The 24,720-nt window shown below is 54.6% G+C and overlaps 1 protein-coding gene across 4 annotated transcripts; it reads right to left on the bottom strand.

Moving 5' to 3' along the window:
- Window positions 1–24,669, bottom strand: OTUD7B (OTU deubiquitinase 7B). Of its 4 annotated transcripts, none has more exons than XM_051641003.1 (12): window positions 24,555–24,669; window positions 12,332–12,474; window positions 11,807–11,977; window positions 11,016–11,231; window positions 7,970–8,071; window positions 6,710–6,837; window positions 5,284–5,396; window positions 4,619–4,746; window positions 4,057–4,206; window positions 3,263–3,377; window positions 2,263–2,347; window positions 1–1,385 (listed from the first exon to the last, which is right to left on the bottom strand). In XM_051641003.1, exons 2-12 carry the CDS (start codon window positions 12,402–12,404, stop codon window positions 81–83), a joined length of 2,586 nt encoding a protein of 861 aa, XP_051496963.1. In that variant the 5' UTR covers window positions 12,405–12,474; window positions 24,555–24,669; the 3' UTR covers window positions 1–80. The 4 variants fall into 4 exon arrangements, with proteins under 4 accessions (XP_051496963.1, XP_051496961.1, XP_051496960.1 ...); XM_051641001.1 differs by having other exon boundaries at window positions 24,493–24,669; XM_051641000.1 differs by lacking the exon at window positions 24,555–24,669 and adding an exon at window positions 20,478–20,552.
- Window positions 24,670–24,720: the final 51 nt, after the last annotated feature.

Below are 24,720 nucleotides of genomic sequence, written 5' to 3' on the forward strand. Positions count from 1 at the left end.
TTAAACAAAAAAAATAATACATATATATTATTGCATTTCCCATCTCTCATGGGTCCCAGGGGAGTGGTGGGGCCGGGTGCTCAGAACCTGTGCACCAAAGCCTCCCGCTCCTTGCGTTTCATCTCCTCTTTGTAACAGCAGGAGCAGAAATTCCCAGTTTCTGGATGTCCATAAAAACTGCAGTTGGGTTGTTTGCATTTGTTCTGCTGGATGTTATAAAGGATTCTGCTTCTGCTCCTCTCCGTGGGGACCCCTCTCTGGGAACCATCCTGTTCCAGAGCTTCCCGGTAACCGTTGCTGGGAGCGGGGAGACAGGTGGAGCCCTCACAATCCGTTGGGAAAGCAGGATGGATGTCCATGTCCGTAGGGGAAAACCTCCCTGGGTGGGAAAGGTTGGGTTGGTAGGGGTTGTTGGCCCTCCCTTGGGGACAGTGTCTGGGCAAAGTGGCATAAGCAGGGAGGTTCCCACAGCTGCCCCCAGCCACCTGCCTCCGGCCGTCGGGGTAAGCGGGGGGACGCGGCCCCTCCAGGCTGCTCACCACAGAGGGTCTGGGAAAAGTGAAAACACCCGAATACCCCGTGGGAAAAGCTGCAATTTTAGCACCCAGGGCCAGATCCGGGGTGTGGATGGTGTAGGTGGTGGGGGGCGGGGGGTAGGGGGGGTTCAGCAGCCCCTCTTCCCCCTTGCTCGCCTCCACCTCCGGCCTCTTGCCGGGAGCTGAACCCCCCAGCGCCTTCTTCTCCGCTTCCTTCTGTTTCTGCTCGGCCAGGAAACGTTCCTCAGCGTCCAGGAGGTACCTCTGGATCATCTCCTCCTGGTACTGGTGCCTGGTGCTGGTTTTGAGGTGCCCAGCAAAGATGAACTTGCGCTCCCCCTGCATGGCTGCCCTCAGGATGCTCAGGCTCAGCCTCACGTCGTTGCTGTATTTGCAGGGATCCGACGGCTTTTCCGGGGCCGTTTTCCCAGGACAGGTTTTTTCCCCAGGACCTGCCAACTCTCCCTGGGAAGGCTCCTCTTTGCTGCCTTTCCTTGCCTTCAAGGAACCTTTCTTCTTCTTCTCCAAGGTGTCTCCCTGCCCGTTGCTCACCCCTCCCTTGATAGCTTTCCCATGCATCAAACCTCCCATGTTCTTCTTGAGTTTGCTTCCCAGCGTCTTCCCGAAGCTGCCCAGTTTATTGGCCACCGAATCCGCCCGTTTTTTCTCCTTTTCCTTCTCCTTTTCCCTCTCCTTTCTTGGCTTCTCCCTCTCCTTCCCAGCCCTGCTGCCCCCGTTGCTGGCTGAGCTGCTGCAAACAGACTCCTTGTCCGACTCGCCCGACTCCGCCGCCGAGCGAGCGTCGTCACCTGCCGAGGCCGTGGGAGATTCTGGCTGGGCCAGAGGAGCCTGGAGGGGGAAAGACCAGGAATGTTAAAAGTCCAGGAAGTTCCTTAGGAAAACAAAACAAAACAAAAGAGTTTTCAGGCTGAAGGTGGAACAGAGCAGGACTTGCTTGGAGAATGGAAGGAACAAGGTTCCAACAGGCTCTGGGACGCAGCCCAGCAGCCGTTCTGTGCACCCGTAAATGTTTCTCTTCATTGAGCTTTCAAGGGAAAAGATGGAGAAGGAGGAGGTGCTGGGGGGGAGGAGGGGACAACACACCCTATCTCTGGTCTTCCAGACAGTTGGAATGACTATCTTAGAGGTCTTTTCCAACCTTAATGATTCTGGGATACACGTGGCGGGCACGGCTGGTGCCCATTTCACAGGGGACATTCCCCCTCAAGGAGGTCACAGCCCAAGTGTCACCAGTGGAGCTACAAGAACAACACCTCGACAGCCTCAGACAGACCAAGGAGACAGGCCCCATCCCTGGAAGTGTCCAAGGGCAGGTTGGATGGGGCTTGGAGCAACCTGGGCTGGTAGGAGGTGTCCCTGCCCATGCAGGGGTGGGACTAGATGAGCTTTAAGGTCCCTTCCAACCCCCTGTGTGGACAGGGACACCCCTCACCAGCCCAGGTTGCTCCAGATCCCATCCAACCTGCCCCTGAACCCTTCCAGGGATGGAGCAGCCCACTTGAAGATCATCTAATGGCCTATCTGAGTCATCTTTAAGGTCCCTTCCAACCCAAACCATCCCATGTCTGTAGGAAACCAGCTCCCGTTTCAACCCGAGGCGTTTCCTCCTACAAAGCAGTGGATTGAAGAACCTGATCCCTCCCCACCTGCTGCTCTGCAGAGAGGAGGGATCAATAATTCAGGAGAACCTTCCTGCTCCTCTCACCTGCGTCTCACCAGGCAATGTGATCCACTTGACATTCATGTAGCTGTGCAGCAAGTGCAGCTTCGCCTCCAGCGACAGCGTCACGCTGGAAGGCACAACCAGGAGGGGAAAAGTTCAGAGCTCAGTTTCATCCTCATCTCCAGTTGCCTTCTGGGCTCCCTCTCAACCCCCCTCCTGATTTCTTTCAACCCCAAAAGTGGCACCAAAGCAGCAGCAAAGACAAAAAGTGACCTTTGGGTTTTTTGAAGCCCCTTCCCCCACCCAAAAAAGACAACCCTCTTCGACTCAAGAAATCAGAAGGTTCCCAAGGGTCAAAAAATCAATTCAAACTCACCCAGGGAATCATCCTGCTGGAAGGTGAGACAAGTCACCAAGCAGATCATGGGTCTACAGAGAGTTTTAAAGTGATTCTTCTCCTCTTACCCCCCCAAAAAAACCCGAAACAACTCCAGGGAAGAGCAACGACGTTGCCTCAAAAAGTCGCACTCAGACAAAATCATCTTCATAACTAATCATGGTCTTTTCTATGAATCCTTGTTTCCACTAAAAGCCCAAGGACGGAGCCTCCAAAGCCCTCAAGATGAGGTCTGCATCCCACCTCATGGGAATGAAGCTGGTGAGATGTCACCACCCTACCCCAGATGTACCAAAATCAGGGTTTCCGGAAGAAAAAGTTCTCCCATCCCCACCCAACAGGTTCACAGCCCAGGCAGAACTTCCATCCAGGCACCAGAGCTCAGGTTGGATGTTGGGAATGATTCCTTCACTGAAGGAATGGTCCAGGCATTGGAATGGGCTGCCCAGGGAGTCACCATCCCTGGAAGGGCTCAAAACCTGTGCAGATGTGACCCTTGGGGACATTGGCACGGTGGGGTTGGGTTGATGGTTGGACTGGATGATCTTAGGAGGGTTTCTCCAACCTGTTCTATGGTTCTCTAAGGAATTCCCAGCTGGGGATGGAGAATGATGAACCCTGGAGGTTCATCTGCAGGAAACCAACCTGGCCAGCTTGACGTTGTCACTGTCATCCTTGCCCCACTGCCAGTCCTTCCCGGGGTCCACGGCGAAGTGCACGGGGAGCAGCTTGTGCTCCGAGTCTGTCAGGGGGATCACAGCTGCACCAGGGAGAGAAAAACCACTTTTCATGCCCAGAAGAACCAACCTTTGGTGGTGGCAGCCAAGCTCTGAGCACCCACCAAGAGGAACATGAGCTCTGATGGGAACCGGAGTCGCAGCAAATCCCGCCGTGACTCCAACGCTTGGGATCATGGAAGGGTTTGAGTTGGAAGGGACCTCCCAAGGCCACCTGGCCCAACCTCTTGGGACATCTTCAACTCAACCAGGTGGCTCAGAGCTCCATCCAACCCAACCTGACTATCTCCAAGTGTTGCTCTCAGCACAGGGACTTGGGACAAGGGCAGGGAGGGATGGGATGAGGGGGAGGGATGAAAAGTGGGAGAGGGAGCTGGAGGTTGGAGATGAGGAGGGAATTGTGGAGGGTGAGGGTGGGGAGAGCCTGGGCCAGGTTGCCCAGGGAAGCTGTGGCTGCCCCATCCCTGGCAGTGTTGAAGGGCAGGTTGGATGGGGCTTGGAGCAGCCTGGGCTGGTGGGAGGTGTCCCTGCCCATGCAGGGGGTTGGATCTAAATGATCTTGAAGGTCCTTCCAACCCAAACCATCCTATGGTTCTATCTTCAACTCAACCAGGTTGCTCAGAGCCCCATCCAACCCAACCTGAACACCCCCCAGTGTTGCTCTCAACACAACATCAACACAGATCCTGTTTGATCACCTACCTTGATCTTTTGTGGGTTCTTTCTGCTCCATGGATACCAGGGCAGAAAAATGGGCTTGGTCATAAGCCAGTACCAAGGGAGAACGGTGGCATTTGTTGGCTGGGACTTCCAGGGGAAGATAGATCCCTCCAAAGGGAATTGGGGCAAAGGCTGGAAGGGAAGCAGGGCAGTTAATTTTCATCATCATCATCATCATCATTTCAAGAGTTTGTTCAACTGCAGCTGCCCCAGAACGACCCGTTTGCTTCAAGGTTCCACCTGCAATTCTCTGTCTGCTCACTAAAAAAAACAACAACAAACCAACCCAACCAACCAAACCACAGCCCAAAATAGACCAGGTTTACAGCAGGAGGAGCCTGGTTGCAAAATTAACTTGTATGTTTCTATAAAAAAACCCTTCCTCACTCCTCCTCCTCCTCACCCCTTCACTTCCGCAGACCGATCCGATCGGTCTTGGCCGACGGGAAAGTGGAAAATCAGGGATTTCCCACCTCTCCTCACACGTGTTGGGGCAAAACAGGGAGAAAAAAACCACCCCAAATCATCAGGCAGGTGGTGTTACCTTCACCCCCCGAGTCCCTCAGCATGGTGTCTGCCACCACCACGATGGGTCTCTTCAGCACGTGGGCCAGGACGAAGACGTGGAATTCCTCCAGGCTTTCGTACACGGGCTCCTCGGAGCTTTCCACACTTGAGGAAGGGAGAAGGGAATGAACTCATTGGCAGCCCTTGCTTTGTAGTTATGGCTTGTAAAAAGAGGGATCATGGGATGGGTTGGGTTGGAGGGACCTAAAAGGGCATCTAGATCCAACCCCTGCATGGGCAGGGACACCTCCCACCAGCCCAGGTTGCTCCAAGCCCCATCCAACCTGCCCTTGGACACTTCCAACTCAATCTCCCTCTCCCAGTTTTCATCCCTCCCCCTCATCCCATCCCTCCTGCCCTTGTCCCAAGCCCCTCCCCAGCTTTCCTGGAGCCCCTTCAGGTACTGGGAGCTGCTCTAAGGTCTCCCTGGAGCCTTCTCCTCTCCAGGCTGAACACCCCAACTCTCCCAGCCTGTCGTGGTCGGCAGAGCTGGGTTCATGGTTGGACTCCATGACCTTAAAGGTCTTTACCAACCAGAATTCTGGGTGATTCTGTTCCCTGCCCTTGGGAAGGACCCTGAGCTGCCCACAGAAGGACAATCCTGGCTGTGTTTTGGGGCTGGATGGGGCATGTTGGACGTACCCCCCACAGCCACCCCCGTTGGCGCCGTAGTGGACGCGGGGCTCGCTGGACGCCAACTTGATCAGCTCGTTCCACTCCTTCTGCCACTCCTCTTCCGTGTAAACCAGGCCAGACTGGAAAACCACAACATCAAAACCCCGAAATAACACTTTCCATTCAATATTTCCCCACCCTTGAGACGTTCTCCAGGGAGCCAGAGCTTCACTCTCTGGTTTTGGGGCAAAATATTTCATCTCTTTGGCAAAAACAAGGGCATGTTTGCAGAGCTGGGATGGGGGGGATCATCTCCCTGAGGTTCAGGTTGGATTTGTTTTGTTTTTTGGGCAGGGTGGAATGGAACATTTCAACCCAAGGAATGAGAAGCAACTTCTCCTCTTACATGAAATCCTCCCAGGAGCAAAGATGAGACCATGAACTGATCAGCCATGGTGGGACAAGGTGGTTGGAGAAGGTAAAATCCAGAATTTCTTTCAAAGAAAAACACCAGGAGACACCAGAAGACCCAGAAATACCCAGTTCCAGGGTTGCTTTGGTGGTTTGGCACATGGTAAAACTTCTTGGAGAAGTTGTGGAGACTGGGAGATGTCCCTCAGGATTGGAGGAAGGTCAATGTCACCTCCATCTATGGAAGGGTCCAAAGGAGGACCCAGGTGATGGGAGGACCCATGGGTCTCACTTCAGTCCCTGGAAAGGTCATGGAGCAAATCCTCCTGGGACTGTCACCAGTCAGTGGAAGCAGGTGATTGGGAAAAGCCACCATGGATTCTCCAGGGGCAAAACCTGCTTCTAAAGCAGCAAAACCTCCAAGAATTGATCAACTCCTTGACTTCCCAGAGGGAAAAACTTATTTTTTCCAGCCTGGCAAGACAAGAACCTCTGCCCTTCCAACAAGAAGGAAGAAGCTGGAGAGTAACCAACCTCCCTCAGAGTCAGGGGGAACCAACAGTTCAGCCCGTTCCCAAGAACATCCCAGCACAGTGGGGACACCTGGAGACTTTCCACCTTGACAACGTCACCTCCCTGCTCCTGAGGGGGGTCATGTCAAGCTTTTCATGTGTCCTGAATTTCCTTTTTGGGTGGAGAAGTTTGTTCCCTACACAGGCTGAGGATGATCTTTATCCCTGCAAGGACCAACACCAGGTCCTAAAAGCCCCTCAGGAGCCACCACGTCCTGGCTGGGTCCTGCCTGAAGGGGACATTTTTGTATCCCACCAATACTGGACATCAAATTTGTCCAATAAAACAATATTCCCACCTTCTAACAAAGAGAATTTTGCCATCATCAAGCCTGAAGGACGCGAGGAGGTGCCCAAAATTCAAGGTGGGTTAAGAAGCACCTCCCAAACCTCCCAAACCAACAGGATTTTTGTTGGTTTTAATTCTAAGTAAGCTCTTTCTCCTCCCCCAAAGAGGGTTTGGCTCCTACCTCCTTGTTCTGCTGGGTCTGCTGCCAACGCCACCTCCTCTTCAGGGCTTCCCTTTCCAGCCCTTTGTCCATCAAGGTGTAGAGGGATTTACGGAGCATGAGGTCTCGGTCGTGGAAGCCCCACATTCCTGCACAGGAAGGGGAAAAAGAAGGAGCAGAGAAGGTTCAGGAGGAGCTGGAATGGATCCCACCACCTACCCCCAACCAGAGGAAGGAAATTGATTGGGAAAAATCAAAGGGAAAGATCCAAGATTCTCCATCCAAGTCATAAAATCATTGGTTCAGTTTTTCCATCTTAAACTTTGGGGCATCTCCAAGAAGCAGCAAAATCTTGGTTTGAAATAAAAAAAAACAACCAACCACCACATTTGTTGGCAAAAATGTTCCTTTCTTACCAATATCTGGTGGGAAACTGAGCTGGGGTTAAACCACGTTGTGGTTTTGGTGGGTCTGAAGCACAAAGAATGAGGGAAATGCCCAATCCTGGTGGTTGAAATGTCTGGAAACCTCAGAAAAATCATAGGGATCAAGTTCAATTTGGGCTCTTGGAAGTCCCAGGAGCCAGAGAAGGGAAGGGAGGAGCCCCGAGTTCCCAGTTCCTGCTGGAATACAGGGAAGTGGGCCAAGTGGCCAGGACAGAGGTGTCCCAGAAGGACACAAGCTGTTGGCTTCAGCCCGTTCCTCTCCAGCAGAGCCCAAGGGTCTTGACTGGTCCCAGCCCCAGGTTGGGATGAGCAGCATCATCCTGCTTTCCTGAGGGAATCATGGACTCCTTCTGGTTGGAAGAGACCTTGAAGATCATCGAGTCCAACCATAACCCAACCCTACCAGCCATGAACCCAACCCTACCAGCCATAAAACCAACCCTACCAGCCATAAAACCAACCCTACCCAGTCCAGTGCTAACCCATGTCCCTCAGCACCATCTCCAGGGCTTGGAAACCCCTCCCAGGATGGGGACTCCACCCTGGGCAGCCTGGGCCAGGGCCTGACAACCCTTTCCAGGAAGGAATTGTTCCCAAGATCCAATCTCAGCCTCCCCTGGGACAACTTGAGGCTGCTTCCTCTTGTCCCATCACTTGTTCCTCGGGAGAAGAGTCTGACCCCACCTCACCACAACCTCCTTTCAGGAAATGGGTGGGAAAGGCTCAGTCCTGCTCCCAAAGGATGATCCTGGGCTCCTCTCCCAGGAGGTGACACTGGGAAGGTGCCCATGCCCTGGGTTTGGAGTGAACCAGGTAGTTGTGCTGTGGAGCTCACCCAGGGACGCGGCGTGGAGCAGACAGTTCCCATCTCCAGTGGTGGCCAAGGGAAGGAGCCTTTGGCAACTGGGATCCACGTTTGCCCACCAGTTCAGACGACCTGTGGGAACATTGGAGAGCGTGAAAAAGGGACCCAGGACACAGCACAAGACCAGGGTGCACGTTTACCCCTTCCACAAACCCCAACCAGGATGGAAACCTGCTCAGTTTGAACAGGAACACCCAAAGGAACGAGCCGATCCAGCCCCATCCCGTGGCTGGAAGGAGGGAAGGACTCAGGTGGGCTCCTAAATCAACAAAAAGGGGAGATGGGACCAGTAAAACTCCCCGGGGAGGAACATCCTGAGGATTTAGACCCAAAACTCAGGAACTGCTGCTGATCCCAGAGGCTCGAGCGACAAAAACACCGACGAGCGACGCGTCAGGGCAGATGAAAAGAGCAGGTTTTGGTAACACCAACAACTGGGGGTGATTCAGGTCAGAGGCTGCTAAAAATAGAAGCTAAGGAGAACAAAACAAAACAAACCATGAAGGTAGAAACTGGAGTCAAGGCCAACAACTGGAGGTTAAACATTCTCCAAGGAAACGGGGTTGGGCTGGAGCAGGACTTCGACCTGTCCCCCACCCTGGATCTGCTCTGCCCTCAGGACCAGGAGCTGCCTCCTTTGGCCCCCACATTCCTCCAGGAGTTTTTCCAGAGCTGATCCCAAGCACCAGGGAGGGTTGGTCTGCTGAGAGATGCTGTTTAGGCTTCCAGCAACTCGTGTGGAAACTGCTCTTGGAGGAAAGGAGCTCCTGCCCAGATCTGCTCATCAGGCTCTGCCTGATCCTGGTTGGGGAGCCTGGCTCTCAAACCCAGGAGTTGTGGAAATGTATGGAATCATGGAAGGGACTGGGTTGGAAGGGACCTGAAATATCTAGATCCAATCCCCTGCATGGGCAGGGACACCTCCCACCAGCCCAGGTTGCTCCAAGCCCCATCCAACCTGCCCTTGGACACTGCCAGGGATGGGGCAGCTTCCCTGGGCAACCTGGCCCAGGCTCTCCCCACCCTCACCCTCCAGAATTCCCTCCTCATCTCCAACCTCCAGCTCCCTCTGGTCCCAGGTGGGACCAAGGTCCCACCAAGTGGTCCCAGGTCCACGAGCAGCAGAGCAGCCTCTCTCAAGAGCCAACCCCACCCCGAGCTCCTGCAGGCGGCATCCGAGTCACTTCCTTCAATCCATTTCACACCATTCCTGGAGGTTTTGCTGCTCTTCTCCAGCAGCTGGAAGGGGGTGATTGATCCACCCCTTGGTTGTGCAACCTCTGCTGGAGCCAAGTCAGGTCCAGGACACACCTTGGGGAGGTATTTCTTTCTCTTTGTGGCCACAGCCCCAGCTGGGCGGGCAGAGTCACCGCTGCCGAGTTCCCCGTTTCGCAAGAGGAGCCACCTTGAAAGAGTCCATGTTCCTCAACCCCTTCTCCAAATGTTCTGCTGGGATCCAGGGGCTGGAAAGGCCAAAAGGCCTCCTAGAAGTATTGGAAGCAACATATTTCTCTGCAGGAGGCGATTAGGAGCCAATGTCTGGAAGCTCCATGAGAAAGAAAACCAGAGACAAGGGCATGAGGGATCTTCTCAACCAGCAGTGAGGGTTATGGCAGCTCTGAAGGCCACCAGCATCAAGAGGCTTCCTGGTTGTCCATCCCCACGACTCCTACTGGGTCCAGTTTTCCTGCAGAATGTCTGTCTGTCCCAGCAGAGATCAGGTTTGGTGAAACACCCTTGTTTCACAGAGCAGGAACCATCTAAACAGGTCGTGGCAGGAGGAAGGAACGGGACGGTTCTCCTCCCAGCCTGGAGACCAGGACTGACTCACAGGAGGAGCCAAATGGTTCCCCTGAGGCCACCAGGGAACCCAGCACCACGATGACAAAGCCACCTTCACTGTGTGACACAAGGAGCATTCCCAGGGTCACTTGGCCTCCTGCTCCTCAGCCTGACACGATGAATCCAACACCCACCACGACCTCAGTGTCTCCTGCTCCTCAGGACAACATGATGGACCCAACACCAACACCCATCACGACCTGTCTTCACAGGAGAGCTGCTCCTGCCCTCTGATCATCCTCATGGCCCTAAATTTGGCTGAGGACAGCAGGACAGGTCCCCAGCACCAGGATGGAGCCACCCCCTGGTCCCTCACTCCAGAACCCAACACCGGGATCGCTCCGGTTGATCCGCGGCAACGTCGCTGTAACGGGATCACCTGGATCAGGTGCTCATTCCCAAACATGAGGGACACTCGAGCAGGTGGGGCCCAAATCTGACATTAAGAGCAGAAGTTCTCCCTGAAGGACAAGATTGCTGGGTACATGCAGCAGGGGCAGGACCCAAAGAGGTGTGAAGGCTCCTGAGGTCTTGCCCAGTGTCCTCCTGGTGTTGGGCTTTCCCTGCCCAGCATGGTGCTCCCAGTTGGGTAACTCTCCTTCCCAGAGTGTTCAGCAGGTCTCCAGGATTGGAAAACAAACCCAACTGTGCTCCTGAGGTGGCTCGTCCCCGGGCAGACAGAGCCAGCAGATGAGTGTCACAGATCATGGGATGGTTTGGGTTGGAGGGACCTTCAAGATCATCTAGATCCAACCCCCTGCATGGGCAGGGACACCTCCCACCAGCCCAGGCTGCTCCAAGCCCCATCCAACCTGCCCTTCAACACTGCCAGGGATGGGGCAGCCACGTTCAAGATCATCTAGTGGATCATCCAGGTGGTCTTTAAGGTCCCTTCCAATCCAAACCATTCCATGATCTGAAGACCATCCAGTCCCACCATGGGCAGGGACACCTCCCAGCAGCCCAGGCTGCTCCAAGCTCCATCCAACCTGCCCTTGGACACATGATCCCTTCACATTCAGGCTCTGCAGGCCAAGTGAAGAAGACTCTTGACTCAACCCTTGCACCAGGCTATAAAAAAGGGACCAACCAATTAATCCCTGGATCAGGTCCGTGGCCTCGGGCTCGTTCCTGAAATACAATCCCAGGGGATCAGGACCAAGGATGGACTCACCAGCCTGTTCCAGGGCCACCAGCATCGACTGCTCGATCAGGTCGCGCTCGATGAAGCTGCGAAAGTCCTCGGTGTAGACGGTGAGGTCGGGGAGCTGGAAGGTGCAGATGGGCATCTCCAGGAGGTGGTCACTGCTGCCATTGCTGGAGACGTGGGAACGGGCCAAGGAGACGATGGTGGAGCTGGCGTGGGAGATGCCCCGGGACAGGCGCTTCTCTGGGGAGGAAAGGAACCAGGAACCCAGGGACGGTTTGGGTGGGAAGGGACCTGTGAAGGTCACCTCATCCAACCCTCTGCAGGGAGCAGGGACATCTGTGACTTGAGCAGGTGGCTCAGAGACCCATCAAGCCTGATCTTGAGGGTCTGCAAGGTTTGGGGCTTTCACGACCTCTCTGGGCAACCTGGGCCAGTGTCTCACCAGAATCCTAGCAAAGAGCTTCCTGCTGATGTCTGATCTAAATGTTCCCTGGGTTGGGACCATGGAAAGGACTTAAAAAGGGACCTTAAAGCTCATCATCCCTCCTCATCTCCAACCTCCATCTCCCTCTCCCAGTTTTCATCCATCCCCCTCATTCCATCCCTCCCTGCCCTTGTCCCAAGCCCCTCCCCAGCTTTCCTGGAGCCCCTTCAGGCACTGGAAGCTGCTCTAAGCTCTCCCTGGAGCCTTCTCCTCTCCAGGCTCAACACCCCAACTCTCCCAACCTGGCTCCAGAGCTGCTCCAGCCCTGGATCATCTCCGTGGCCTCCTCTGGCCTCTCTCCAGGATGTTCCTGGGGTTTGGTGGCACTGACCTTGCACGATGTCGTCCTGCCGCTGGAGCGGTGGTCGCCCTGGCCGAGCTGCCTCCTTCTCCAGGGGTTTGTAGCCACGTCCCTCGTTGAAGGAATGGGGCAGGTTCCCAGCATGGACCTGCCTGAGCTGCTCAAAGTCACTCAGGGCTGCACTCAGGTCCCAGTTCTTGCCTGGAGAGGAAGGAATCCATGGTGGTCACCATCAGAGGAGAGAGAAAGGAGGCTGTTCCTGAAACATCCAACCTAGGAGCTAATCATGGAGCAGGGAACCATGGAGCAGGGAACCATGGAGCATGGGCAGCACCGACTGCACTTCTGTCCAGGATTTCCATCTCTGGAAGAGGCAGGACCATCAACTTGGGCCAGAAAGGGTTGGTTCTGCTGCCAGGTGTGGATGGGTCCCACCCGGTGGGTGCAGAGACACGTCTAAAGCTCAGGGGGAGCTGCTGCCCTTGGGTGCTGGACTCTTCCAACTCATTTTCCCCCCCCCCATTTCCCTCTTCTTCTCTTCCCAGTTCCATGTACCTTCCAGCAGGTCTCTGGCCAGTCCTGGTTCTGCCCCCGTCGAGCGAACAAAATCCGACAGGACGACGTCCATGGCCCAGGGATCATGGATTCCTGCCGGGAACTGGGATCGGCGACACCCGGGTCAGCACCTCAGCATCAATCTAGGAACAAAACCAACCCCCTCAGCTCCAATTAAAGCATAAAATCATCAATTTGGCCAAGAAGCCTCTTGGGAATTATCCCGTGGCTGGAAGGGGGAGAAATCCCTCCTCCCTCCCCCCCCAAATTAATCATCTTTTGGGTCTGTCGGTAAATTTTGTGGTTATTGGGAGGACAAATCCCAATTTTGCTGGGTATTTTTCCCCCCAGGGGTTTGGGAAATTCAAGGAAAACATCGATTCCCACTTAATAACTGGTGGAGATTTGGTTTCCAACCCTGGAGAGACCAAAATGCTGGAATTTGCAGGGGAAAAAAAGCCACTTTCAGGTAAAAAACCATCCCAAAAATCCCACTTTTTGGCAAAGAACTGAACATTCCAGCCTGGATCTCCTTTCCTGAAGGGAACAAAACCACCTTGTGCCAAGGCTTCTTATGCTTCCCCCCTCCAAAATTCCTTGTGTTTTGGGTTTGCTGATGAACTCCTTGATTATTGGGAGGAAAAATCCCAATTTTGCTCTTTTTTTTCCCCCCAAGGGCTTGGAAAATTCAAGGAAAACATCAATTACCACTTAAAAAGTGGTGGAATCAGCCACAAAAAAGGCTCGTGATTAAAAATTCCACAGTCCAGGAAGAGAAACTTCTGGCAAAAGGATTGAACCTGAGCTGGGAAATGGAAGGAGGAGAGAAAACTTCAGGGTTCTGTGGACAAATGAACCAACTTCTTGGTTTCTCTGGTCCCTTCAACATAAAGCTCATTCCAGGATTATTCCTAAAGATGGATAAAACTCCCAGTGCCTGGAGAGCAAACCCCATTCCAGGATTATTCCTAAAGTTGAGCAACCTCCTGGTGCCTGGAAAAATCAGCCTCATTCCAGGATTATTCCTATAAAAAGGGCAACCTCCCCATAATGCCTGGCAATGTCCCCCCCCGCAGTGGCATTTGCTGTCAGCAAACTCCCACGTGCCCAGCAATGCCAGGGAAAACACAGGTGGAAAAATTCCAGGGAAAACACAGGTGGAAAAATTCCAGGGAAAACACAGGTGGAAAAATTCCAGGTCTGAGGAACCCGCCAGGAGGTTTGATGCCTGGGGTTGGCACCAGGAGCCACCTTCACCCCCTGATTCCAGGTGTTATTTCTTGTTTTCTTCCCCAGCTGAGGGAATCCCCCTCTTCTCTTCCCTCCCTCTGGAATGGGAACCAGGAATGTGCCAAAAGAAGTGGTTTTGGAACTAAAAATCAGCAATTTTGTCAATCTCTGCAAAACCAACAGTGCAGGACGCACCAGCAGGAATTAAGCCAAGGAAAACTGGGAATAACCAGGTTTTAATCCTCCCAGACAATCCAGCCCCTCCTCCCCTGGCCAAGGATTCATCCCAAACCCCTCCAGGTTCCAAGTTTTCCTCCAATATTTAATGGGAATGAGATAAAAAAGGGGAAAAAGAGGGAAAAAAACAAACACCCAACAAACAAGTTGCCTGAAAATACCAGAGGAGCATCCCAGGTGCATCTGACTTGGATGCAAAGCCCCTGAGGCCAAACACCTCCTTCCCTTTCCCATTTCCCAGATTTTGGGGATGAATCCTGTGAATTTGCAGCTTTTGGAAAATGGGGGGTTATGTTTCTTTTATTCTAGAGTTGAGATTTATTCTTTATTTCACCTTAAACCCCAAGAGGCCGGAGCGAGTCGTCGTCTCCCACCTCCCCCCCTCATTCCCCAGCCTGTCCCTTTAAGCCATCCCAGAATACTTCCTCATCACTCCTGAGCAAGGAAACGGTGCTTCCCAAATATTTACATTTTAAGGCATTCCAAGGAAAAAAAAAAACACAACATAAAAAAACCCACAGAACAAATCACAACATCAAACGTTTCAGCACCCAAAGTTCTGGCTGCTTGAGGTTCTGCACGAAGGAGTCGCCGAGTCCATCACCCAAACCTTCCCCCCTTCCCTGCATCCAAGAGTTAAAACCTAATTAACCTCCTTTTAATTAGCTTGATTGTGGCCTGGCTACGGGTGGGAAGTGCCCAGAAACACCAACCACGTGTCCTTGGGACTGTGTCGTTATCCCTAAAATCTTTCACTTTCTGCTGTTCCCAAATCTTGCGAATCCGTCCAACTTTTCCCTAATTTCATTCTCCTGCTGCTCTCAGTGATAGATCCAAGGATCTAGATGATCCCTAAGGTCCCTTCCAACCCATTCCATGATCTAAGAGCCACCCAGTCCCACCCCCTGCATGGGCAGGGACACCTCCCACCAGCCCAGGCTGCTCCAAGCCCCATCCAACCTGCCCTTCAACACTTCCAAGGATGGAGCAGCCACAGCTTCCCTGGGCAACTATCATCAAGGAACCTCATTTCCAAAGGTCTCCTTCCCATCCCAACCTCCTGAGTGGCTGGGAAGGGCTTTCTTAGGAGAAGTGAACAAAACCACCTGCCCCCTGGGGACATCAGGACAAGATTTCATTACCTAATGCTTGGAAAATGCCACCAAAAGCTCAATTAAACCCCACCCTGAGGAGTCACCAGCAGGATTTACGGGCTCTTTTCAGAGGCAGGAGCCAGAGCAGCCAAAGCACCAGCTTGGGAAGAGTTTCCACCCCCCCAACCATGGCTTCATTGACCTTTTTTTAAATAATTCTGGGGAAAACCCCCCAAAACCAGCAAGTTCATTCACCTCAGAGCTGGAATCAACGACCTGGGCCAGTATTTCAAACCTTCACCTGCAGCAGAGCAGGAGATTCCAACCTCAGAACTAAAACCTCGTTACACGCAGGACCAGCTTCCCCATTTCCAACTGGAAATGTCAACTGGAGTGTCAACCCTTCCTGAGAAGCACTGAGCTTAATTAACACGGGCTCAAAACAAGGTTAAAAGGTGATTAACAAATCACTCCCAAACCTTCCGGTGTTTCTGGAAGGAAAAAGCCTCAGGGTGTTGCTTAAACCAACCAAAGGAAGGAGAGGAACAGCTCTGAGGGCTCCAGCAGGGAGCACAGAACCCCGGGAGACCTGGAGGTGCTTCACAGAACTGCCAGGAAATGGTTTCAGGCTCATTTGTTGCTTTGGGGAGGGGGGGGGTTGTGATAATTATTTGGGGTTTGTTAATTGTCCAACACTTCACCCCTTCCTGAAGGCGCCGACACGCGCGGGCGGCGAGACCCTCGGAGAGAAGGAGATGAAACCCCAGGATTTCACCCCAGAAAAACCCTCCCCAGCACCTCCCAGGTCGCAAGTTCAGCTTCCAAAAAACTCTTCCCACACCTCCCCTTGGGAGCAGCTCCTGGTTCAGGAACAGATCCGAGAGGGAAAACCCAGAAGCTGGAAATTTCAAACCCTGCCCTTGATCTGAGCACAAACCTCCAGGAGCCTTCACCAATTCTGCTTCTTTTTACCCTAAACCTGCCCTGGTTTCTGAAACCCACCTTCAACCAAAACCAACCACCTGGTGTGGAACGACCAAGACCTGGCTCTGGTTCCAAGAGAAGTTGAACAGATAAAGTAACAAACCTCAAGATCCTCATTTCTTTAAACCAACCTCAAAAAGAAGCTGCCGGGACAGGGACACGTCGGTGCTGCCCCCAACAAAGCCCCTGGTCCCAGAAGCTTTTGGAGGTGCCTCCAAGTGTCTTCTCTGGAGCTGGGGATGAAACCAAAAGCCAGGAGCTTCCTGCTGGCTCTGGGCAGGACACAGAAGCCCCCAACTAAAATAAGAAACTTGTGTTTCAGCCCAAGGAAAACGTTTCCTTTCGCATCAGGAGCCCCCGAGCTGGACTTTCCACTCCAGCTTTTATGTCCCCAGTGTCACCAACACCAGGGAACCCAAGAGGACTTTTCATCTCCAGGAGGATTTAAACCAATATTTGGATTTTGGAGAGTTTGGGGCTGAGGATGGTTTTGTTTCTCAGCCCCCAAATGAAAAGACCTCTTTTTGTGAAGAGGGGGTGGCCCATGAACCAGGGGGGGTTGCTGAGGAGGAGGACAATGAAGAAAGGGCAGCCCAGGTGGGACCAGAGCAGCAGAAACCACCCAACCCTCCCACCAACCTCGTGCCACGGGTGGTTTTAATGCAGCAACAACCACATCACTGTCTCTGGGTGGGAGGAAGGACACAAAGACCTCCCAGCTGGACCCTCAGGACCTCCAGAGGTGCCAAAACCCACCAGAAATCCTCATTTTTTTGCTCAAGTTGAAGCTAAAAATCCAGCCAGAAAACCAGGAACCTGGACACCCAAGGTGGAGCAGGACGTAGATTCCACACTGTCCCGTTCTTCTCTCTACAGCTACTTTTAATTTTGCCTTTCACACCTTCTTTTTCTTCTCCTTTCACACCTTTTTATCCTCCTACTTCAGCCCCAGCTTCTGTCCCACTGACCCCAGGGATCCAACTCTTCCACCTGGATGATCTGGAAGGTCCCTCCAACCCAAACCATTCAATGTCTGTGTGATTAGAAGGAAATGCTCCACTCTGAGGGTGGTGAGACCCTGGGACAGGTTGTCCAGGGAAGCTGTCCCACCCCTGGCAGTGTTGAAGGGCAGCCTGGATGGGGCTTGGAGCAGCCTGGGCTGGTGGGAGGTGTCCCTGCCCATGCAGGGGGTGGGACTGGATGATCTTCAGATCATGGAATGGTTTGGGTTGGAAGGGACCTTAAAGATCACCCAGATTATCCATTCAATGATCTTCAAGGTGGCTGCTCCACCCCTGGAAGTGTTGAAGGATCTCATGTGGGGTTTGGAGCAGCCTGGGCTGGTGGGAGGTGTCCCTGCCCGTGCAGGGGGTTGGATCTAGATGCTCTTGAAGGTCCCTCCAACCCATCCCATCCCATGATCCTATGATGATTCCATGGAAACGAGCTACTCACGCGGCTCAGCTCGGAACGGGCACGATCGGAGGGTGCTGGAAGGAGGTTCCTGCTTCCTCCTCCTTCCCACCTGCATCCCTGCCCTGCCCGGGGCCGTTACCTAACGCTGGGAAGAGCAGCCCAACCCAGCGCCGGGATTAGCGCGGCCGCTCGACCTGCCCCCTCCTAATACCTTGATTATTGTCACTAAGCTCCCGGGAGGGACCGGGCGCCGCGGCTCCCGTCTCCAGCACCCAACTGGGAGATCCTCAGCCTGCCCCCAGAGCCCAGGAAAATGGGGATTCCTGGTGGAAAGGAAAGGGGGAGCAAAGCTGGGAGGTCACTGACTTGGTCAGCTCAAAGAGGAGGAGCTGAGGGAGCAAAAGGACACGTGGGAAAAGGGAGGAGTGGAAAATAAAAGTGTCGCTGAGGGCAACAGAGGGATGGGACAAGGAGGGAGGGATGAAAACTGGGAGAGGGAGATGGAGGTTGGAGATGAGGAGGGAATTCTGGAGGGTGAGGTTCCCAGGTTGCCCAGGGAAGCTGTGGCTGCCCCATCCCTGGCAGTGTTGAAGGGCAGGTTGGATGGGGCTTGGAGCAACCTGGGCTGGTGGGAGGTGTCCCTGCCCATGCAGGGGGTTGGATCTAGATGGTCTTGAAGGTCCTTCCAACCCAAACCATTCCATGATTTCAAGACCTCGAGCTGCTCTCCAATGAGATGGATCAGCCTGGGACACCGCAGCCTGGGAAGCCAAGATCAGAAGCTTCCCAGAGATTTTAGGCACAATCCAGGATCATAGAAACATATCAAAGAATCATGGGTTGGGCTGGAGGGACCTTCAAGAGCATCTGGATCCAACCCCCTGCATGGGCAGGGACACCTCCCACCAGGCCAGGCTGCTCCAAGCCCCATCCAACCTGCCCTTGGACACTTCCAGGCCAACAAACTGTCCCACACAGGTTTTCCAGCAGGGAAAAAACATCCTTCAAAACACCAGAGCAGGAGAAGAGCAGCAGTTTAACAAGAAGGCAAGTTTATAAAACCACGACCCTTTTCACAGGTTCAAGTGCTTTTCAAGAGCAACTTCTCCCCGTTTTGCAAACCACCTGCTTCCCTCTGCTCCCAGCCCAGCCCTGCTGATCTCAACATCCAGGTTTTCCTACAACTTGGGTTGAAGAACACGTTGGATGAAGCCTTTGAACTGGATGAAAGCCAGAAAGAGTCTCCAACACAATCACAGGAGCTTCCATCACCCCCCTCCACTATATATCAACTCCTCTTTGAGGGGGATTTGCTCTTTTCAGGAGAAAATACACCCCAACTTTATCTCAGGAAGGTCCTGAAGGCCAAAAACCAGGCAGGAACCACACGAGGACCCACCTTCTCGTCCCTTTTGAGCCAACCAGGAGCCAGACACCCAAAATAAACACACTTTTTTTTTTCACTCAAGGAAACTCTGAAACAAATTCACCTGCAGAAATTAGGCCACTTCTATTTCCAGCTCAACCCTTGGCTTGAAGAGCTCAGCACTCGCTGTCCCCACCAGCCTCCCAGGGGGGCACATTTGTCATCCAGGAGCTCCAAACGAGCCTCTCAACAGAGGCAGGAACATAAAATCCAACACATTTTCCATGGAGAACATCCCACTTTCCCGGACAAACTTCCAGCTCCACTGGGTAAGGAGTTGCCATCAGCAGGCAGGAGCTTGATCCCTGCTCCAGGGGAGCCTGGATGCCCACAAGTCATGGTGGGAACTGGTTATTTTGACACCTGCTTCCAATCTTCCCCCTTTCCCACCTACTTCAACCCCACCTTTTCTCCTGCTGAAGCTCTTCATCCAAGTCTTCCCATCAAAGAAAAGCCCCTGAAGAACTTGGACCTCCAACCCAACCACCCACCTCACCACTTGGACCTCCCTCCATCCCACTCTCCTGCCATGACACAAAGTCTTTGCACCCTAAAGATTCCTGACCTCTCCCAGGGTTGGGAATCACGGGAGACTGACCCCAACCTGGAGAGCTGGGTCATCACCAAGGCCTGGAAACACCTGGTGGTGCCAAGGAGGAGAAACCTGGAATCACCAACCATCCCAGGTCTGGAGAATCCCACCCGAGCGGGGCTTTTGTGGCTTAAACTGACAAAACCACCTCGATTCCCGGGCTCAAACCAGGATCTCACCTGGTCACCAGGGCCCGTTTTATGGCCCGGGGGGGACACCGGGAGGATCGGACCCGTTACAGCTCCTTGCATAAGCGACTCCCACGGAGCCGGTGTCGGGCAAAGACGTTTCCCTTAAGCTGCCGGAGCCGGTGAATCACCCGCAGCCTCCGCACCCACCGGGACAACGCACCGAGCCCGGAGAACCCGGCACGACCGGAGGAGAAACCCCCCCACACCCCCCCCTCCATCATCATCATCATCATCCCCCCCGACCTCGAGATTCCCGGGGAAACTCCTCACGGAGCTGTTGGGAAGTTGAGATCCCGCCGCTGGGATTCAGGGACTTGTGGATCTGCGGCCGGTACCGTTAAACCGGGGCAGGGAAAAGGGGGGGAAAAAAAAAGGGAGAAACGGTTCCAAACAAACACACACACCCCCCCCCCCCCCTTCCCCTCCCGGTAAAGTTGACAAAAAAAATCAAAACCAAACCCCACGGGATGGAAAAAGCCGTCCGGGAATTCCAGGTGGAAACGGGGCTCCCGCCGGAGGGAAAAGTGACCGGATGACACCGATTTGGCCCCGAATCACGGCAAAGTGAAGACGCTTCCACCCCCGCCCCTCCCGGTTCAGTTCGCACCCGACTCCGGGGGGGGCGGTGACACCGTCCCGGGGCAAAACCGGGCTCGGTCCCCCCAGCCCTGGGGGGGGGGGCGGTCCGGGCTGAACCAGCGGCCCCGGCCCCCCCCGGGGCGGCGGGACCGAGCGGCTCAGCCCCGGGCGGGACCCCCGGGCGGGACCCCCGCGCTCCCCCGGTGCCGCCGCCGCCCTGCGGGGCCCAAAGCGGCTGCGCGGCCCCGGGATCCCCCCCCCCCCCACCCCCGGGACCTCCCCACGGGACCCAGGCGGTGCCTGAGGCAGCACCGAGGCCGCCGCCGCTGCCACCTCAGCCCCGGCCCGGCTGAAAAGTTTTCCCGAGGCGGCTCCCGAGAGGCCGAGCGGCCTTTACCTGCGCGGGGCTCGGTGCGGGGCCGCGCCGGGGGGCAGGGGGGCCGGAGCGCGGAACGCCGCCGCCGCCCGGAACGTTGCGCCGCCCCCGTTCCCGCCCGGAACGCTTTGGCGGGCGCACGCGGCCGGCCCAGCCCCCTCCCCCTGGGCCGGGCTCAGCCAATGAGGGCGCAGCCCGCGCCCCGCCCCTCCCGCGCCGGCTGCGGAACTGCGCGTGCGCGGGGCGGGGCCGACGCTGCGCCCCCTGGCGGCGGGTCCGGGAGGGGCGGGGCCTGAACCCCCTCAATGTGGGGCTGGAACCCCCTTAATGTGGGGCTGAACCTCCCCTGTAGGGCCTGAACCTCCTGAATGTGGGGCTGGAACCCCTGAATGTGGGGCTGAACCCCCTTGGGGGGCTCAATCCCCCTGAATGTGGGGCTGAACCCCCTGAATGTGGGGCTGGACCCCCTGAATGTGGGGCTGGAACCCCTGAATGTGGGGCTGAACCCCCTTGGGGGGCTCAATCCCCCTGAATGTGGGGCTGAACCCCCTCAATGTGGGGCTAGAACCCCCCTGTGGGGCCTGAACCCCCTGAATGTGAGGCTGAACCCCCTTAATGTGGGGCTGGAATCCCCTGTGGGACCTGAACCCACTGAATGTGGGGCTCAAACCCCCTGCATGTGGGGCTGAACCCCCTCAATGTGGTACCTGAACCCCCTGAATGTGGGGCTGAACCCCCCCAATGTGGGGCTGAACCCTCCCTGTGGGGCCTGAATCCCCCCTGTGGGACCTGTCCCCCCAGTGTAGGTCTTGTAGCCCCCCAGTAGGGGGGCCTGACCCCCCTGTGCGGGGTCTGTAACCCCCAGTTTGGTGCTTGTACCCTATTAGTGGGGCATTTGTGGGGCCCGAAACCCCCGCGGTGGGGCCTGCACCCCCTGCTGTGGGGCCTGAACCCCCAGTTTGGGGCTTGTACCCCATTTGTGGGGCCTTTGTGGGGCCCGTAACCCCAGCGTGGGGCCCGTGCCCCCCAACCCAGGGGGCTTCGGGGAAGGCACCTGATCCCGAGCCCAATTCCCGCTGGGAATCGCCATCGCAGCCACAGTGGCCCCACCGTGGGGCCCCCCCAGGCAGGGAACACCCCCCGCCACGCCGAGGGGGTTGGGATGGAACGTCCACCCGTGCTCGGCGTTCCCAGCGCTCGGAATTCCCAGCGTTGCGGGCAGTGGGGCCAAAAAACAAGCCATTGAAGGGGGGGTGGGTTGGTTGGTTGGTTGATTCTCGGGGCCAGGAGGTCACGTCCACCCAAAACCGACCCAGAGGACCCCCGGGATGGCGGGAGGCACCGGGAATAGGGAGGTTTCCCTGGAGAGGAGGGTTGGGAAGGGCGGGAGCGGAGCCGGGAGCAGGGCCCGTCATGCGGCGCGTTCAGCTGATCCCGCCTGAATCGCCGCCTTTGTCCCAAGCCCTTGTTTATCCCGGACACAAAAGGATTGTTTATCATGTCAGGGGCAGAGAAAAGTCCAGAAGAGAAGGAACGTTCTGTCCCTCCGAGTCCCGACCTCCCGGGACGGTGGGTTGTTGGGTTTTTTCTTTCTTCTTCCTCCCCCCTCCCTCTTTGTTCCGAGGCGACATCGTCTGGAGCACCCTGGGTGTCCGTGAGATCCACGGGGATGGGCAGCTTGATGGAACCATGGGATGGTTTGGGATGGAGGGACCTTCAAGATCATCCAGCCCCACCCCTGCACGGGCAGGGACACCTCCCACCAGCCCAGGCTGCTCCAAGCCCCATCCAACCTGCCCTTCAACACTGCCAGGGATGGGGCAGCCACAGCTTCCCTGGGAGAACTGAGGTTGGACATGAGGAGGAAATTCTTTGCTGTGAGGCCGTGAGCCCCTGACCCAAAGTGTTTTCAGGAGGGAAATGAAATTGAAGAGGTGATCTCAGAGCTCAGGAAGGTGCTGCTCCCTCCCTCCCTCACTCCCTCCCTCGATGAAGACAAAGGCAGTTGCTTAATTGGAAGTGAAAGGCAGGAATTATCCATTTATCCCTCCGCTCTAAGCAGCCACCTGGCAGCTCTGACTCCTTGTCCTGCAGCCCCTTTTTAGCCCTGTCCCTCCCGGAATAGCAGCTAATCCCAAGGGCTGCTCTGCCCTTCATTAGCAGCACCACAGGCTGGGCCTGACCTTGGGACATTTCCAGTCAAACCAGCTAACATTCCATAGTGGGAACCTGGAAGGACACTCCTGGTTTGCCCAGCTCCCCACGGTACCAGCAGAACCTGTGGGAATATGGCACACCCTGGACTGGAGCTCTGGGTTTCCCACTTGGATCTGTTGCCCCCAGTAGATCCCAACACCCCAGTTTTGCTCCATCTGGTGGGATCATTATCCCACAGGGAGACCAACAAGATCGCCCTCCAACCTTCAAAACCAGGTTCTCCATTCTTTTCCAGACCTCTCTGGAATAATCCAGCCACGGGAATTCCAGGAACTGGGTGACCCGTGTCTTGCATGTGTCACCCAACCCCTCCTGTCCCCAGTGTCCCATATTTTGGGGCACCTGCCCAAACAGAACAACCATGACCAAGAAAATGTTTCATTCCACCTGGTTGGTACTGGTCCCAGGACTGATCCCTGAGGAAAACCACCAGGTGTCCATCTGGACTCTGCACCACTGATCCCAACCCTCTGGGCTCTGTTGTTTCCCCAGTTCTCCATCCCTCCAAAAAACTTGCACTTTGGGGCTATTTATGGTGATTTGGTTATTTAACCTTGAATCCCGGGGCTTTAATTCAAACTATCAATGCTTTCCATTTTGTTTTTTCCAACCAAACAACCACAACAAACAAAACCAAACGTTTTACAACCCAAACCACTTTCAATAAGAAAAAAAAAGGACAAATACATAGGCACCAGTTTTGTGAAAACCCCTTGGAATCCACCCAGAATTCCTGGGATCCAGCAGGCAGTTCCTTCAGCACCTCTGAAAATCTTGGCTGTTTTGAGTTTGGGGTGGGTTTTTTTTGCCTTTTAAAAATGTCTCCAAGCTAAAAAATGAAGCTTGGAATGAGGTTAGAGGTGACCTCATGGGGTTCCTCCCCAGAGGCTGAGCCAACATTTCCTGGGATGTTTGGGCTGTTTCCTTGGTGTTCTCTCCTGGTTTTAAAAATAGAAGCAAAATCATCTTCCCCGAAGGCTGCACCTCCAGGTTATCCCTCCAAATCCCAAATATTTTGGTTAGAATTCCTTTTAAGGGCAGTAAAACCCACCAGACTCCTCCTTCCAGCCACACGTTTTCCTTTTAAATCACCACCCAGAGCAAAGGGGAAATCTTTGGAGTTGGGAACTGGACAAAAAAATGGGACATTTTGGGGTGTTAATCATTTCTGTTGTTTTTGCTGAGTCCCCACAAACAAATTTCACAGAATCATGGTTGTAATGAACGTCTCCAGGGTTTTCCTTCCCTTCCCCTGCCTGGTTTTCATGGAGCAGCAGCACGTTAGCAACCCCCTGGGGAGGAAGAAAAGAGCTGGATTTTTGCTTCCCAGCCTAAAAAAATGACCGAATTCCCAGCAAAACTGATCCTTTTCCAAGAAGATAGCTTGGGAAGGTGGGTAGAAATGATTCCCTTGGTACCTAAATAGACTTTTCTTTCAGTTCTGGCGCCTGTGCCTGACTCTGCTCCCTGTCACAGCCTGGGACAGCTCCCCTTTCCACACAGAAACTCCATCATTCCCCACACAGGAACGTTTACTGGGCAAAAAAAAAACCCCAAAAAACAACACCCTGAAGTAATCCAATAATCCAGACTCCTTTTTGATCCCACTCCTATGGTTTTATCAGCACTTTTACAGGTAGATCCAATTCATTACCCCCCCCCCCAGTTATTTTCCTACTGTGGTTTTGTAAATTTTTTGGCCTTTAATAATTAACATTTGCTCTTTGCGTCAGTTTCTAATTTTTCCACTGTTAACGAGAAGGAATTTCCCGTTGGGAAATGTTTAATGGGGGGGGGGGGGGGCAGGTAGATAACACACCTTTTGTCTTCTAGAGACGCCCTGAGAAAGAGAATGAGGAATGAGGATAAACACACAAATACCGGCTGTCCGGGAGGCGGAACATGAAGCACGGTGCGGTTTGGTGGCTAAAAACACCCGCGGGTCTCCGGGGAAGGCGAAGGGCCGAGGCCGGGCCCGCCCGGCGGGCGGCGCGTCCCGCTGAGGCGACGAGCGACAGGCAGGGCGGGGGTGTGGCGGGACGCGAGG

Source organism: Apus apus, chromosome 27, assembly GCF_020740795.1.
Source record: "Apus apus isolate bApuApu2 chromosome 27, bApuApu2.pri.cur, whole genome shotgun sequence".
Lineage (NCBI taxonomy): Eukaryota > Metazoa > Chordata > Aves > Apodiformes > Apodidae > Apus > Apus apus.

What these genes read in the sequence shown, in the direction of transcription:
- OTUD7B (XM_051641003.1), bottom strand. Translation starts at nt 12,404, where the DNA reads ATGGACGTCGTCCTGTCGGATTTTGTTCGCTCGACGGGGGCAGAACCA. An exon ending in GGCCAGAGACCTGCTGGAAG is followed by an intron (nt 11,978 to 12,331) that starts GTACATGGAACT and finishes CTTCCTCTCCAG; the next exon opens with GCAAGAACTGGGACCTGAGT. An exon ending in CATTGCCTGGTGAGACGCAG is followed by an intron (nt 1,386 to 2,262) that starts GTGAGAGGAGCA and finishes TTCCCCCTCCAG; the next exon opens with GCTCCTCTGGCCCAGCCAGA.